The sequence below is a fragment of the Agelaius tricolor genome, unplaced genomic scaffold (assembly GCF_023055355.1).
Source record: "Agelaius tricolor isolate 1412-34295 unplaced genomic scaffold, bAgeTri1.0.p SCAF_25, whole genome shotgun sequence".
Lineage (NCBI taxonomy): Eukaryota > Metazoa > Chordata > Aves > Passeriformes > Icteridae > Agelaius > Agelaius tricolor.
Window position 1 is genome coordinate 4,431,119 of NW_027269285.1, and position 14,474 is coordinate 4,445,592.

A 14,474-nucleotide genomic window follows, 5' to 3' on the forward strand; every position below is an offset into this window, starting at 1 on the left:
CCCGGTGTCTCTCTGTCCCCACCCGCTGTCCCCGCTGTCGCTGTGTCCCCACCGCGCTGTCGCTGTGTCCCGATGCCGGTGCGGCCCTGGCGGGGCGCTGCGGCCGCTGCTGTCCCCGCTGGGCCCCGCCCCGTCCCGCCCCTCCCAGCGGCCACTCGGGGTGCGCGGGCGGGCGGCCCCACGGGCGGCGGCGGCGGCGGCGGCGCCGGGCCGGGGCAGGGGCGGGCGGGAGGGAGGGGGTCTCGCCGGGGCCGGAGGCCGCACCGGGGCCGTGCCCGCCATGCCGCCGCCGCTGCCCGCCGCGCTGCTCGCCGTGGTGCTCGTGGCGCTGCTCGCCGGGCTGCTGGCGCGGTCAGGGCCTGCCGGGCGGCTCCGGGGACAGGGGGGCTCCGGGCTGTGACGGGGCTGGGCGGGGGGCACGGCGGGGACACCGCGGTGACAGCGGAATGGGGGGTGGCAGCGCGGCGGGTGGGGCTGTGCTGGGCTGGGAGGAGCTCGCAGGGTCGAGGGGAGGCCCGAGGGGCGCGCAGTGGGGGTGCGGGTGTTTTGGGGGCCCACGGGATATTTTGGGGGTGGTAAGGGGGATTGGGGTGGTGTCGGGGGTGCGGGGGGCATGCGGGGCTCGGGGTGAGGTGTTGGGGGTCTGGGGGGAGGGAGCAAAGGGGACACAGAGGACTTGGGGGGGGTGTCAGGAATTTGGGGGGCTCGCAGGGCTGGGAGACGGGTGTGGAGGGGAGCCTGCAGGAGATTGGGGGTTGTAGAGCTTGGTGTCAGAGGCTTGGGGGCATGGAGAAGTTCAGAGGAGCTCACAGGGGTGGGCAAGGGGGCCAAGGGGGTGTGGAGGTGTCTGGTCTTGGGAGGGGGCAGTCAGGGATTGTTGGGGGTGGTCCTGCAGGGTCTATTCCCCACCGTGAGTCCTTTGGAGCTCCTGTCCAGCTGTGGGTGCTGGAGCTGATGCTCAAAGGATGAAGAGCATCCCTAGGCCCCAACCCCAGTGGGGAGGCTGACCCTGGCCTTCCCCCTGTCCCACAGATGGCTGGCATGTCGCCTGGCTGTCACCTGGTGCCGGCAGAAGCTTCATGCAGAGCTGAAGATCGGCTCCTTTGGCTTCTTCTGGGCCCAGAACATCAGCCTCAAGTTCCAGCGGGAGCAGCAGACTGTGGTGGGTACCTGGGCAAGGGGTGGTTGCTGCCAGACAAGGCAGGGAGGGTGGTTGCTGTCACTTCAAGGCTGGCAGCAAATCTATGGAGCCACTCTCCTATTGAGCACCCCCGTGGCTGGTGCCAGTCCCTTCCTCCTACAGCCAGACTTGGGGTTTTGGGTGCTCCTTGCATGATCCCAGGCAGGGAGTGGAGTAGGAATGTTGAGATGAGCATCACAAGGCAGAGCCAAGTTTGTTTCTTCTCTGACCTAGCTGTGTGTCCTTACAGGAGATCGACAACATCTGGATCTCCAGCAAACTGAGCCGGGAGCTGCCGTACGTGCCCCCACCCCATCTCCCTGCCTGCTCCCTTTGGGGGTCTGCCTCACCCCTCGCCCTGCTTGCCATCCTGCTGCCTTTACACCTTTCTGCCATCCTTATTGCCCTGTGGTCAGCTCTGTGAGCTTGGAGGTGACAGTGTCTTGTGGGTACCCTTGTGCTGGTCCTGCACGTCCCTGGGGTAGGAGGAATCCCTGGTGCCAGGGCGAGGTGAGCCAAGTGTGAGCTCTTGTCAGAGCTGCCTGTGCCGTTGCTCCCCAGGCGCTACTTTGAGCTGTGTTTTGGCGAGGTGCGAATCCGCACGGATCTCCAGAAGGGCCCTGGGCTCCAGCCGTCCGTCCCAGAGGCTCCCAGAGAAGCTGATGGAAATGAAAGCAAGACAGACCTGACCCTTAAACCCTCCCTGCTGAGGCTCCTTAGCCAGGTGAGGCACTGGCTCGGTGAGAGGCTGCTGTGGGCTGCGCTGCTGTCGGATATCCCTCACAGCAGCACCTTCCCCCCAGCTGTTTTCCATCCACATGGATTCCATCAACATCATGGTTCTGCACGTGGCCACCTCAGAGTCTCTCTGGCACATCCAGGCCAGCCAGACACGTCTCCTCCTGAATGGCAATGGGAAGAGGTAATGCTGTGCTCATACCCCTGTCTGCTTCCAGGGCAGGGAAGCTCCTCTGAGCCCAGCCTTGTACGTGTCCTCTCTCTGTCCCACTCAGCAGCATCCCATGTCACCTGTGGTGTGACGCATTAACTTCCTCTGAGGCTGGCCTGGTTCCTTTTCCTGTCACAGGAAGCTTGAGTTGTGTGTTCTCTAAATAATGTGGCATGCATGGAGTTAGGGCATGCTCTGCTTTTGGGGCACTTGGAGCAGGGACCTGGGGGTCCCTGTGTCCCACAGGAAAGAGGGCAGGAACTTGTTTTGGCAGCAGCAGGACCCACATCCTCCTTCTGTTCTCTGCTCTCCCCAGCCTGACGTGCGAGGTGAGCCTGACAAAGGTGAACAGCAAAGTCCTCAGGAGCAGCCAGCTGGTGAGTGCTGGAGGAGGGAGAAATTCCACACTTGGAACCTGGGCCCTGCCTCTCTGGGACACACTGAGGACCTGTCCCAGGTGTCCCTGAGGCTGGGTGGTGCTGCCAGGTGCTGGGCTCTCTGCTGTGCCCAGCTCTCCACCTGCAGCAGGCACTGGGAGGGCACTGTGTGACTCCCTGTGTGCTCCCTGCTGTGTCCCCTGTGCACAGGATGACACGTGCCTGGCAGAGCTGGCCCTGGCACTCTCCCTGTCCCTGGAGATCAGCAGCAAGCGGCGGCTGGTGGGCGTCCGGCTCTGCGTCCGCACGCTGCAGGCAGAGCTGCACGAGGGGCTCTTCTGCAGCCCCCTCCTGCACCACGTCACTGCTGGGGCCCAGCACAGCAGCGTGGGGGAAGAGCCCAGCACAGGTCAGGACAAGGACAGGAACAAGCTTGGGGCAGGGCAGGGGCTGGTGGCCCCCGTGGTTGCACTGGAGCCAGAGGGGTTTGGCTGTGGGATCACTCCCTCCTTCTGAGTGTGGGGGTTTGGGCAAGTCCTTCCCCAGAGTCTCTCTGTCCTTCTCCAGGCCCAGGGGAGCCCTCGAAATCCCTGTCTGTGCTGAGCAGGGACACACTGAAGCTCATCCCCAGGAGGGTGGAGATGAAGCTGGAGAACACCAGCATGGTGCTTTCCATGAACAGCCAGAAGAGGTGAGGGGCAGGCTGTCTGAATCCAAAGTAATGCTGGGGACATGAACCTGGGGACAACTGTGCCGTTCCCTTCTTGTCCCTTGGCTCTGCTAGACTGCAGAGAGCAAGTTCTAGAGCCCACTCCAGTGGGAAGGACTGAGCTGGGCTCTTGGGGAGGGAGGAAGGCACGTGAGCTGGTTCTCCAGTAGGACAGCTGATGGGATCCTCAGGCGATGGGATGAGAGCACTGGGCTGTGCTGCAGCTGGGCTGCTGTGTTTGTCCATGCCAGCATGCTGGTCAGCTGCTGATGAGAGACAGGGAGATGGAGGACATGACAGTGCAGTTCCCTCCTGGCAGTGACTCCTTGTGTCTTCCAGGCACCTCACCTGGAGCCTGAAGCTGCTGCAGTTTCTATATCAGCGTGAAGAGGAGCAAATCCCATTGCGCAACTTCACGCCCACCTCAGACCTGGACCAAATGAGTGTAGACCTCCAGCTGGAGGGCAAGTAGCCAGGAGGGCACTGATGGGACAGGGCTGCCTTCACTGCCCTCTGCCACCCCTCATTTGTGCTCCTCTGTCCCCCCAGATGGCCTTCTCTTGTCCCAGAGCCGCCAGCGCATCGTGTGCCTCAACTCCCTGAAGACGAGTGTGCAGGTGAGCGAGCACTGGGCACACTCTGTTCCCTGGGGGTGGCTGGTTTGGCTCCTGGCATGAGTTTTTTGCCACCTGGCCCTTTCCCTGCTCTAGGTCACAGCCATTGACCTCTCGGCTGCTGTGCTGCTCAACACCTGCATCATCCACTACCGTCACCAAGAGTTTTCGCACTGGCTGGGGCTGTTGGCACAGGAATACAGGTGCCAGGCAGTGCCTGTCCCCAGCCAAGGGCACAAGGGAAGGTAAACTTGGCCTCAGTGCAGCTGCTGGTATCACAGCTTGTTTCCTCTTGCTGGCCACACTCTGGCATGGTGCCTGGGCACTCAGCACTTTATCTGTGCACCACCTGTGGGATGGGGAGGCTGGTCAGGAGGTGATCAGGGAGCCTCTGCAGAGAGGACATCCCTCTGGGCCTGCTCCCTGCCAGGCTCTGTGGCACACAGCTCCCACTAACAGCCCATCCCTGCTTCTCCTGTGCAGGAGCTATCCCCAAATCCTAGCCCCCATCATCCTGTGTGCCTCACTGTCCAACGTCAATGTGTCCGTGCAGCTGGGGGACACGCCACCCTTCGCCTTGGGCTTCAACTCCATCTCTGCAGGTACAGGCTGGATCAGGGACGTGCTGGGCTCTTCTTGGGGTCTGCCAGAGAGGCAGCAGGGTGGGAATGGAGAGGGTGGTGCTGCCCATTTGTCTGTGTGTGTGTGGCCAGGGGCTGTGGATCCCTGCCTGGTTGTGTCTGGGGTGCCCGTGTTTGGGTGAGCCTTGCCTGCAGTTCCCCCCTCCTCTGTGCCCACAGACTACCAGCACCTGCGGCCACAGAGCGTGCACCAGCGAGCGGTGCTGGCCGTGGACCACCTGTGCTGGCGAGTGGGCAACGACTCCCACATCCAGCGTGCCCCACATCCCCCCAACATGCATGTGTGGGGAGAGGCCCTCATCCTCGACTCCTTCAACCTCCAGGTGAGGAGCAAGCTGAGGGACCAAGGAGTGGCTTTCAGTCTCAGACTCCGTGTGGGCGGCTCAGGGATGTCCTGCAGCCTGAGAGTGATCGTCCTGTTTGTCCTGCAGGGCAGCTACAACCAGCCCCTGGGCATGTCCAGTGCCCAGTCGGATACACTCTTCCTGGATTGCACCATCCGGGGGCTGCAAGTGGAGTCATCTGACACCTGCACTGAGTGCCTGGCCAGGGTTCTGCCCCTGTTCTGCCCAAAGCCTGGTGGGGCTGAACTTGCCAAGCAGCCGCCCTCTGCCTCCAATGAGCCCTGGGGGCTGCTCTGGAAGGTGGATCTGAAGGTGGAGGATGTGAACCTGTTCACACTCTCAGCCGTAGTGGGTAAGTAGCATCCAAACTGATCCCAGATGGCTGTCCTGGAATAACCCTGCAGTCAGAGGAACCTGGCATGTTGTGCTGTGCCTCCAGCACTGACGTGCTGTCTCTCCAGGTGCCCTGGAGCTGCGGCTGGACACGCTGACTGTCCTGGGAAGTGCTGAGAGCTGCACGCTCAGCGTCCAGGGCATGGTGCTGGCCTTGGTGAAGAGCATCACTGAGAAGATGCAGCCGTGCTGCAAAGCTCCTGCCATCCCCAACCCGGTGGCCAACGTCTCCGTGCTCTCTGTCACCTACCACAGCAGCATCCGCTCCCTGGAGGTTGGTTTGGCTGTTGGGCCACTGTTTTGTCCTGTTCTGGGGTAGATGGGGCAGGGGGAGGATTGGCTGGCATGAAAGGTGCTGGGGGGAGGACAGGGCTGTTCTGTGCTGGCCCTGGCAGTGATGTGGTGCCTGCTCACTCTCGCTGGTGCAGGTGCAGTGCGGCGAGGGGCTGGCAGTGCTGTGGAGCCCGCCTGACCACATGCACCTGTACCATCACACCCTGGCCACCCTGCAGTGCCGTGAAGCCTTGCGGAGCGCCCTCGGCCACAGGACGCTTCCCTCCCTGCCCCCAGAGAGCCCCGTGTCCCACCCTGCCACCCCTACTGAGTCACCAGCACCCCTCCAGCCAAAAGGGCCCCCTCCCAAAAGACTCCTGTCGCTGTCCCTGGAGCTGAGCTCTGCCAAGCTCACAGCCTTTGTCTCTGAGGCCAACTACATCAGCCTGGCTGCGGAACGGACCTCGGTCAGCTGGCACGGCGGTGCCCTGCACGGCTACTGCCCCGAGCTGGCCGCTGGCTTTGATGGACACAGCATCTTCAGCTTCAAGGAGGTGGAGGTGAAGCTGCTGCCGGAGCTGGAGGAGGTCGTCCGGCACCGCGACGCCTTCCCCACCCTGCGCACCCTCCGCAACCGTGGCTGGGCCTTCTCCTTCGCCAGCGTGACCATCGAGTTCCCCTATCAGTATGACTTCTCCCGCACGCTGGACGCTGCTGTGGGCGTGCAGAAATGGCTGAAGGGCCTGCACCGGCCCAGGCGCCCCTCCAGCACGGCCCTGCCCCCTGACCTCCTGCTCAAAGTCACCCACTTCTCCTGGGTCTTCCTGGATGACGTCTTTGAGGTCAAGTTGCGAGACAACTACGAGCTGATGAAGGACGAGAGCAAGGAGAGTGCCAAGCGCCTGCAGCTGCTGGACGCCAAGGTGGCCGCGCTGCGCAAGCAGCACGGGGAGCTGCTGCCTGCCCGCAAGATCGAGGAGCTCTACGCCTCGCTGGAGAAGAAGAACATCGAGATCTACATCCAGCGCTCGCGGCGCCTCTACGCCAACACACCCATGAGGAGAGCCCTCCTCACCTGGACCCTGGCCCACCTGGAGCTGGTGGCCATGGCCGATGAGTCCTTCCATGGCACGGAGCGTGTGTTGGAGCAGATGAGGGACATGGATGACGTCAGCCCGTTCCCCACAGAGGGTCTGGAGATGGTCACCCAGTGGTGCCGCATGATGAAGGGCACAGTTGGCAGCTTCTTTGGTGAGTTGCTTTGTGGGAGGGTGCCCTTGGAGGACAGCACGATGGCTGTGTGGCCTGGGCTGGCACCACGTGGTGTGTAACCAGGGAGGGAAGACGATTTTTGGAGGTTCAAAGGGAGTGGGAAGGAAGCAGAGATGTGTCAGGATGATGGCTCATTCTGTGTCCCAGAGTGGGGGGCTGCCTGTCTCTTTGCTGCCCCATCCCTCAGCCCTTCCTCCCCCCGCAGTGCGGATCCGTGACTACCCCCGGTACCTGTTTGAGATCCGGAACTGGCAGCTCTCGGGCCGGCTGCTTGGGGCCGAGCAGTGTGGCCAGGCCTGCTCCCGGCGCCGCCAGCTCCTGAAGCTGGGGCTGCCCTGGGGCGATGCCACGGTGGAGAGGAACATGCCACCCTTGAAGTTCTACCATGACTTTCACTGTAAGACCTGGAGGAATGGGGGGTCTGTGGTGGGGTAGGGACAGGGCAAATGGCTGAGCCAACCTCTGTGTCCCCAGCTGTGATCTCCCAGTACACCATCGTGTGGGGGCCCTGCTGGGACCCGGCCTGGACCCTGATTGGCCAGTGTGTGGATCTCCTCACCAAGCCTTCAGAGGACCCCAGTGCTCCATTGCCCTGGTGGGACAAGAGCCGCCTTCTCTTCCATGGAAACTGGCACATGGACATTGAACAGGCCAACCTGCACCAGCTGGCCACTGAGGTGGGTGCTGCTGGACTGGGGAACAACATGGTGTGGGGTCAGCTCACACCTGCCTCTCCTCACACCTGCCCTTGCAGGACCCCTACAACACTACAGAGAACATGCACTGGGAGTGGAGCCAACTCTCCTTCCACTGGAAGCCCGGGCAGTTTGTCTTCAAGGGCAATCTGGATATCAACGTCCGGACAGCCTCCAAGTGAGTGTGGAGCCATGAGCATGGGGGGCCCTCACCAGTGCTGGGGGGTGACTGGGGTCTCTTTTTGCATTCAGATATGATGACTGCTGCTTCCTGCACCTGCCTGACCTGTGCATGACGCTGGACCTGCAGTGGCTGTGCCATGGGAATCCCCATGACCACCACGGCGTGGTGCTGCGCTCCCCCGAGTTCCTGCCCGAGGTGCCAGTGGGGCAGCAGTATGACTCCTACCGTGCCTTCCGCTCCGAGAACCTCAACCTCTCCATCCGGATGGACCTGACACAACCCAGTAAAGGTGGCTGACACTGGAGTCCTGGGAATCCCTTGGGGGAATAGGGCAGGGCATGCTGGTTGTGGGTTGGGTCCTGGCCCCATGGTGCTGACTGGTGGCGGGTATATTCTCAGAGTACTCCCAGCCCCGGATCCTGCTCTACAGCAGCACCCTCCGCTGGATGCAGAATTTTTGGGCCACGTGGACCAGCGTGACACGGCCCATCTGCCGTGGGAAGCTCTTCAACAACATGAAACCCAGCAAGAAGAAGCTGGGACAACACTACAAGCAGTTGTCCTATACTGCACTCTTCCCCCGGCTGCAGGTAATTCTCAGGGCTGGGAATCCGGTGTTTCCTCCCTGCTCTGCCTCTGCTGGACTCTCAGCTCCTGCTCTCTGCTCTCTCTCAGGTGCATTACTGGGCCTCCTTTGCCCAGCAGCGGGGGATCCAGGTGGAATGCTGCCAGGGACACATCTTCACTCGGGGCACACAGCGGCTCATCCCACAAGGTGAGTGGGAGTCCTGCCAGCAGCACTGCAGGCACAGCAGGGCCCTGGCTGACCCCTGTCCCTGTCCCCCAGCTGGCACAGTGATGAGACGTCTCATTTCGGAGTGGAGCATCACGCAGATGGTGAGTGACCTGAGCCAGGTCACTGTGCATCTCATGGCCTCCACTTGTGATGAGAATGCTGACCACCAGCTCGACACCCTGGTGAAGAAAACCCACCTGCTGAGCCTGTCCTCCCTCACCTACCAGCGGCACAGCAACCGCACGGCTGAGGAGGTACCACTGCAAACAGGGCACAGCAGCTTGTGCTGGCCTGGTGGCAACTCCAAGACAAGGGGATGTTGGTTGTTGGGTGCGATGGGGAAGGGATATGGCTGGGGAAGAGAGCGAACTTCAGGGCCTCCAATCTACCAAGCACCTGAATTTGTGCCCATGCTGTGGTCGCTGGGATGGTCTGGGCTCTAATCCCCATGCTCTGCCTGAAGGGCTGTCAGGGCTCCTAGTCCCAGTGCATGAGGCCACTGGGCAAGGCCAGGGGTGGCTTTGCTGTGCTGAGGCACTGACCCTCTGTGCTCAGGAGCTCCCCCTGCGTGATGGGGACGACGGTTTCCACACGCATCAGCTGCACTTAGTGGACCTGCGGGCGTCCTGGACCACCACGAACCGGGACATCGCCTTCGGCCTCTACGATGGCTACAAGAAAGCGGCTGTGCTCAAGCGGAACCTGTCCACTGAGGCCCTGAAGGGGCTGAAGATCGACACACAGCTGCAGGCCAAGAAGCTGAAGCGTGGCCCCCTCTCTGCTCACTCCATCCCCGCCAGAGTGACCGCTCCCATCACCAGCGGCCGGCCTGAGAGAGCTTCCTCAGGGGGTGAGCACAGCAGGGAGAGGAGCAAAGGGAAGCCTACAGCTCAAAGCTGTGCCTGTTTTCATTCTGTACATTTATGACATCCCCCCCACGGCTTTGCACTGACCTTTCTCCTTCCCCAGGGGCCTACATGCTGCAGAAGCTCATTGAGGAGACGGACAAGTTTGTGGTTTTCACAGAAGAGGAGTCGGGGGCCAGCGAGCAGCTCTGCGGCATCGCCGCCTGCCAGACCGACGACATCTACAACCGCAACTGCCTCATCGAGCTGGTCAACTGCCAGGTACCTGCCTGTCCCCACAGCCTGGCTCTGACAGGGGCTGTGCCTGCCCCAGAAAGGTCCATCAGACCCCTGGGGTCTCTCTTCCCATAGATGGTTCTGCGTGGTGCAGAGACAGAGGGCTGTGTGATCGTGTCTGCTGCAAAGGCACAGCTGCTGCAATGCCAGCACCACCCCGCCTGGTACGGGGACACTCTGAAGCAGAAGACATCCTGGACGTGTTTGCTGGATGGCATGCAGTACTTTGCCACGACAGAGAGCAGCCCCTCTGAGGGGGAGCATGGCCAGCTCTGGCTGGAGGTGAGCCTGTGGTGGGTGACCTATGTGGGGGACAGACAGTGCTGTCAGTGCCCTGGCCAAGCCAAGGAAAGTGGGGACAGCCAGCAGTGCCTCCTTGCTTCCCCAGGTGAAAAATATTGAGGAGCATCGTCAGCGGAGCCTGGACTCAGTGCAGGAGCTGATGGAGAGTGGGCAGGCAGTGGGGGGCATGGTCAGCACCACCACAGGTACTGCCCACAGCCCTGGCTGCTGTGCCTACCCCAGTCCCACTTGGGTGTGACCCCAAGGCTGGTAGAGTTGAGAGTGCCTGTCCTGTCCCTGTGTGGCTCCAGGAGGTGCCTGATGCTCCAAGCCCTGCACTATGCAGTCCCACTGTGCTGGGACATGGCACTCTGACTGTGGTCCTTCTGCCTGTCCCCAGACTGGAATCAGCCCTCGGAAGCCCAGCAGACCCAGCAGGTGCAGAGGATCATCTCTCGCTGCAGCTGCCGCATGTACTACATCAGCTACAGCCACGACATTGACCCCGAGCTGGCCACGCAGATAAAGCCCCCTGAGACCCCTGCCAACCAGGAGAAGGAGGATCTGCTGAAGAAGCAGGAGGGTGGGTGCAGCCAGGCTGTGTTCTGTGGGGTTAGAGCTCTGGGCTGACCCGTGGCTAACTCCAGGGGTGATCTCTTTTGGCCCTGCTGAGGTCAGAGGGCTGCATACAGGAGGGGTCCCCAAGATATTTCTGGCCCTGCTGAGGCCCCACTTGCCCTTTGTGTCCCTGCAGGAGCTGTGGACACCTTCACCCTGATCCACCACGACCTGGAGATCTCCACTAACCCCGCACAGTATGCCATGATCCTCGACATAGTCAACAACCTGCTGCTGCACGTGGAGCCCAAACGCAAGGTACCCACGGGGCTCTAGGTGTCCGTGCCGCTCACTGCACCCAGGCAGGCCTAACCTTGCCCTATTCCTGTGCCCAGGAGCACAGTGAGAAGAAGCAGAGGGTGCGTTTCCAGCTGGAAATCTCCAGCAACCCTGAGGAGCAGCGCAGCAGTATCCTACACCTGCAAGAGGCCGTGAGGCAGCACGTGGCCCAGATCCGGCAGCTGGAGAAGCAGATGTACTCCAACATGAAGGTGAGCCCACATCCCTGGCTCCCTGGGATCCCCACTCCAGGGCAGAGGGTGCTGAGGGTTGTCTGTCCTTCAGTCCTTGAAGGATGACAGCAAAAATGAGGTCCTGCTCGACTTGAACCACCGGCTGCAGCAGCAACTGAGCCAGGAAAAAGCTGACCTGCAGCTGGAGAGTGAAGAGCTGAACATACTGATCAGGTAGGACAAGGGGGAATGGCTTTAAACTGAGACTAGGTTTGGACTGGATATGAGGGAGGAATTCTTCCCAGTGAAGCACTGGCACAGGTTGCCCAGAGAAGCTGTGGCTGCCCCATCCCTGGAGGTATTCAAGGATAGGCTGGATGGGGCTTGGAGCAACCTGTGACAGTGGGAGGTGTCCAACCCAAACCATTCTGATTCTATGATCTCAGCCTTCCCCAGCATTGTGTCCCCCTTACTCTAGGCCTCCCGCATCCCAGCTCTCTCCTCTGTGCTGCAGGTGCTTCAAGGACTTCCAGCTGCAGCGAGCCAACAAGATGGAGCTGCGAAAGCAGCCGGAGGACGTGAGTGTGGCACGCAGGACTGAGTTCTACTTTGCCCAGGCACGCTGGCGCCTGACAGAGGAGGATGGACAGCTGGGCATTGCTGAGCTGGAGCTCCAGCGCTTCCTCTACAGCAAGGTGTGGAGTTGGACAGTGCCCACAGCCCGTGAGCTGGGGATGGGGACATTGGGAGCTGATGGCTTTGTCTGCACAGGTCAACAAGTCTGATGACACGGCCGAGCATCTGCTGGAACTGGGCTGGGTGACCATGAACAACCTGCTGCCCAACGCTGTGTACAAGGCAAGTGGCAAAGTGGCAGCTGGGGGAGCAGCTCTGCATCCTGGGGACCCACGTGGTGTGGGCAGAGTGCCCTGTCCTCACCCCAGCCACCCGTTCCTCTTCCCTGCAGGTGGTGCTGCGTCCCCAGAGCTCCTGCCAGTCCGGCCGGCAGCTGGCCCTGAGGATTTTCAGCAAGGTCCGGCCTCCCGTGGGAGGCATCTCCATCAAGGAGCATTTTGAGGTGCCAGGGCTGGGCTGGGAGGTGCCAGGGTCTCTGTGGGGCACAGGCAGTGTGTGCCTGGCTCTGACATGTCACTTTCCCACAGGTGAACGTGGTGCCTCTCACCATCCAGCTCACCCACCAGTTCTTCCACAGAATGATGGGTTTCTTCTTCCCTGGCCGTAATGTGGAGGAGGAGGAGGTGGGGGATGAGGAAGATAAATCCAAGCTGGTGACAACAGGTGAGAGGCTCGTGATCACCCTTCTCTCTGGATGTCCTTGAGCAGCTCTGGCTGCATATCCAGGATTATGCTCGTGGACAGCTGCTGTCCAGCCATGAGTTGAGGAACAGGGATTTGTGGTCTCCCCTGTGGACAGGAAGATGGTGGGAGGGTTGGGGTCATGGCTAACCCCTGGCTGGACACCACCACCACCACCTTGCACCCTGTTTGCCCCAGGGATCCCTGTGGTGAAGCCACGGCAGCTGATCGGGGCTGATGACTCGCTGGGCTCAGGGAAGGGAGTTGCTCAGGGACTGAACCGGACATCAGGGGTCAGAAGATCGTTCCGAAAAGCACCTGAGGTACCTCCTGCCGCCGTGAGGGGGGAATCTGAGAGCCCTGCTGTGGTGCCAGTCTGTTTTCCCTTAACTGCAGGGCTGGGTAGCCATGTCCTCCCACACTTCCCTCCCACGCTTGTCTGCTTTCTCCTGCTCCCTCCCACCATGAGGATTTGCATCCTTTACAACCAGGCGCCTGCACGCTTGATGTGATCCCTGTATCTCATTTTTCCAACACCGTGCCAGAGCAGCTCTCACCTCTCCCTGATGAGGCAATTCTGTGGCCTAGTGCCCGGCTGTCCCTTCCCTGCTGGTTCCTGGCTGTGTCCCTTCTCCTTCCCTTCTGCTCACGGCTTCTGCTCTGTCCCCAGCATCCCGTGGATGACATCGACAAGATGAAGGAGCGTGCAGCCATGAACAACTCCTTCATCTACATCAAGATCCCACAGGTGCCACTCTGTGTCAGCTACAAGGTGTGGGACCAGTGGGACAGGGCGTGCTTGGGGTGGTCTGGGCCATTATCCCCACACTGCCTGACACCTCTGTCACACAGGGGGAGAAGAACAGCGTGGACTGGGGTGACCTGAACCTGGTGCTGCCATGCCTGGAGTACCACAACAACACATGGACATGGCTGGACTTTGCCATGGCGGTGAAGAGAGACAGCCGCAAAGCCCTGGTGGCACAGGTACGTGGGGCCACATCCCTCTCCCCGCTCCGGAGGCTGCCAGAGGATGGAGATGGTGACCCTAGGGTGGGTGGCACATTCCCCAGCGTGGGACACAGCTGCACTGGCTCAGCAGCTCAGGCTAATACCCGGGGTATGCCATGGGGTGTGGCTGAGCCCCCTGACTCCGGGGCAGGTGATCAAGGAGAAGCTGCGCCTGAAGCCGGCGGCGGGTGCGGAGGCCCGGGGGAAGCTGGAGAACAAATCCGATGGGACCATCCAGCAGCAGGAGGAGGACGAGAAGGCTCGGCTGCTCATCGGGCTGAGCGTGGGCGAGAAGAACCCCAGCAAGAAGTCGATCTTCGGCAGGCGCAAATGACGGCAGCACCCGGCAGGCCGGGAAGGGACTTGGGGTGCCCCGTGCTCCCCCCCAACTTGGGGGGGCACCCCGAAGGTGAAGGGGGGGCTGTGCTGCTCGGCGGTGCCCAAGGAGGGCTCAGCCACGTGCAGGCCCTCAGTAGCCCCGTTGTTGTGGGGCAGGGGTGGAGCAGCACGGGGATGTGGGGCACAGGGTGCTCCGGGGCTGCTTTGTGGGGTGCAGAACCCTCGTGCCAAGGGCCCCTGGGAGCTTCCCCCCCTCCCTGCTGTGCGGGTGCTCGGCCCAGCCCCTGGGCCTGGTGAAGCAGCAGGATCGCTCCAGGCTGGGAAAAAGGGGAACGGGAGAGAGTTTAAATAAAGAGTTTTTAATTTGGAACAGGCTTGAGTCAGTTCCTCACCCTGCAGTGCTGGGCTCAGCACCATGCCCCACCTCAGCCTGGCAGCCCCCATCCTTGGGGGGCTTCACCCCTTGCCCTTCCCCAGCAGTTGCTCAGGGCACCCTATTTGGGGTCAGGGCACCCCTGGGCTCAGCCTGTGCCTTTACCCCTCTGCAGTCCTTCCGTGAGCCCAGGGCCATGCCGGGGCTCAGCAGGGACTGCAGGCACCCCCTCAGGGCTGCAGCATTCAAAGAGAGCAGGAAAGGTTGAAGGGGGAGCCCCAGAGTGTGTAAGGAGGGGATCCCGGAGAGGGGCTGGGATCAGTGCCGGGGGTCCTGGGGTGGGGCTGGGATCAATCCCGGGGGTCCTGGGGTGGGATCAGTCACGGGTGGGTGAGCAACCCCCAGGTGTGCAGTGGGGGTCCCGGATGGGGGGGGATCGGTCACTGGTGGGTGTCACCGTGCAAGGGGCAGTTCCGCCGCTGAGCCCCGGGGCGGGGGGTGGTCGCGGCGGGC

At 61.8% G+C, this 14,474-nt stretch overlaps 1 protein-coding gene across 1 annotated transcript; it reads left to right on the forward strand.

The window, feature by feature from the left end:
* The first annotated feature begins 222 nt into the window (after positions 1–222).
* On the forward strand, positions 223–13,958 carry BLTP2 (bridge-like lipid transfer protein family member 2). The gene is made up of 39 exons (XM_071447593.1): positions 223–351; positions 1,033–1,162; positions 1,431–1,477; positions 1,742–1,904; positions 1,984–2,102; positions 2,446–2,506; positions 2,717–2,915; positions 3,074–3,197; positions 3,555–3,679; positions 3,765–3,832; positions 3,926–4,074; positions 4,313–4,431; positions 4,630–4,793; positions 4,902–5,166; positions 5,276–5,481; positions 5,636–6,731; positions 6,958–7,149; positions 7,227–7,429; positions 7,507–7,625; positions 7,700–7,920; positions 8,031–8,221; positions 8,307–8,406; positions 8,479–8,681; positions 8,983–9,277; positions 9,397–9,554; positions 9,645–9,851; positions 9,958–10,057; positions 10,252–10,434; positions 10,606–10,727; positions 10,805–10,960; positions 11,034–11,155; positions 11,436–11,616; positions 11,693–11,779; positions 11,889–11,999; positions 12,085–12,220; positions 12,437–12,561; positions 12,909–13,010; positions 13,091–13,225; positions 13,401–13,958. The coding sequence occupies exons 1-39, from the start codon at positions 281–283 to the stop codon at positions 13,581–13,583; spliced, it is 6,738 nt and encodes a 2,245-aa protein (XP_071303694.1). The 5' UTR covers positions 223–280; the 3' UTR covers positions 13,584–13,958.
* The last annotated feature ends 516 nt before the right edge of the window (positions 13,959–14,474 follow it).

Bases quoted from the DNA above. Each gene is read 5' to 3' on its own strand.
- BLTP2 (XM_071447593.1), top strand. From the start codon at position 281: ATGCCGCCGCCGCTGCCCGCCGCGCTGCTCGCCGTGGTGCTCGTGGCG. The intron at 4,432-4,629 runs GTACAGGCTGGA...CTGTGCCCACAG, and splicing joins CTTCAACTCCATCTCTGCAG to ACTACCAGCACCTGCGGCCA. The intron at 7,626-7,699 runs GTGAGTGTGGAG...TTTTGCATTCAG, and splicing joins AACGTCCGGACAGCCTCCAA to ATATGATGACTGCTGCTTCC.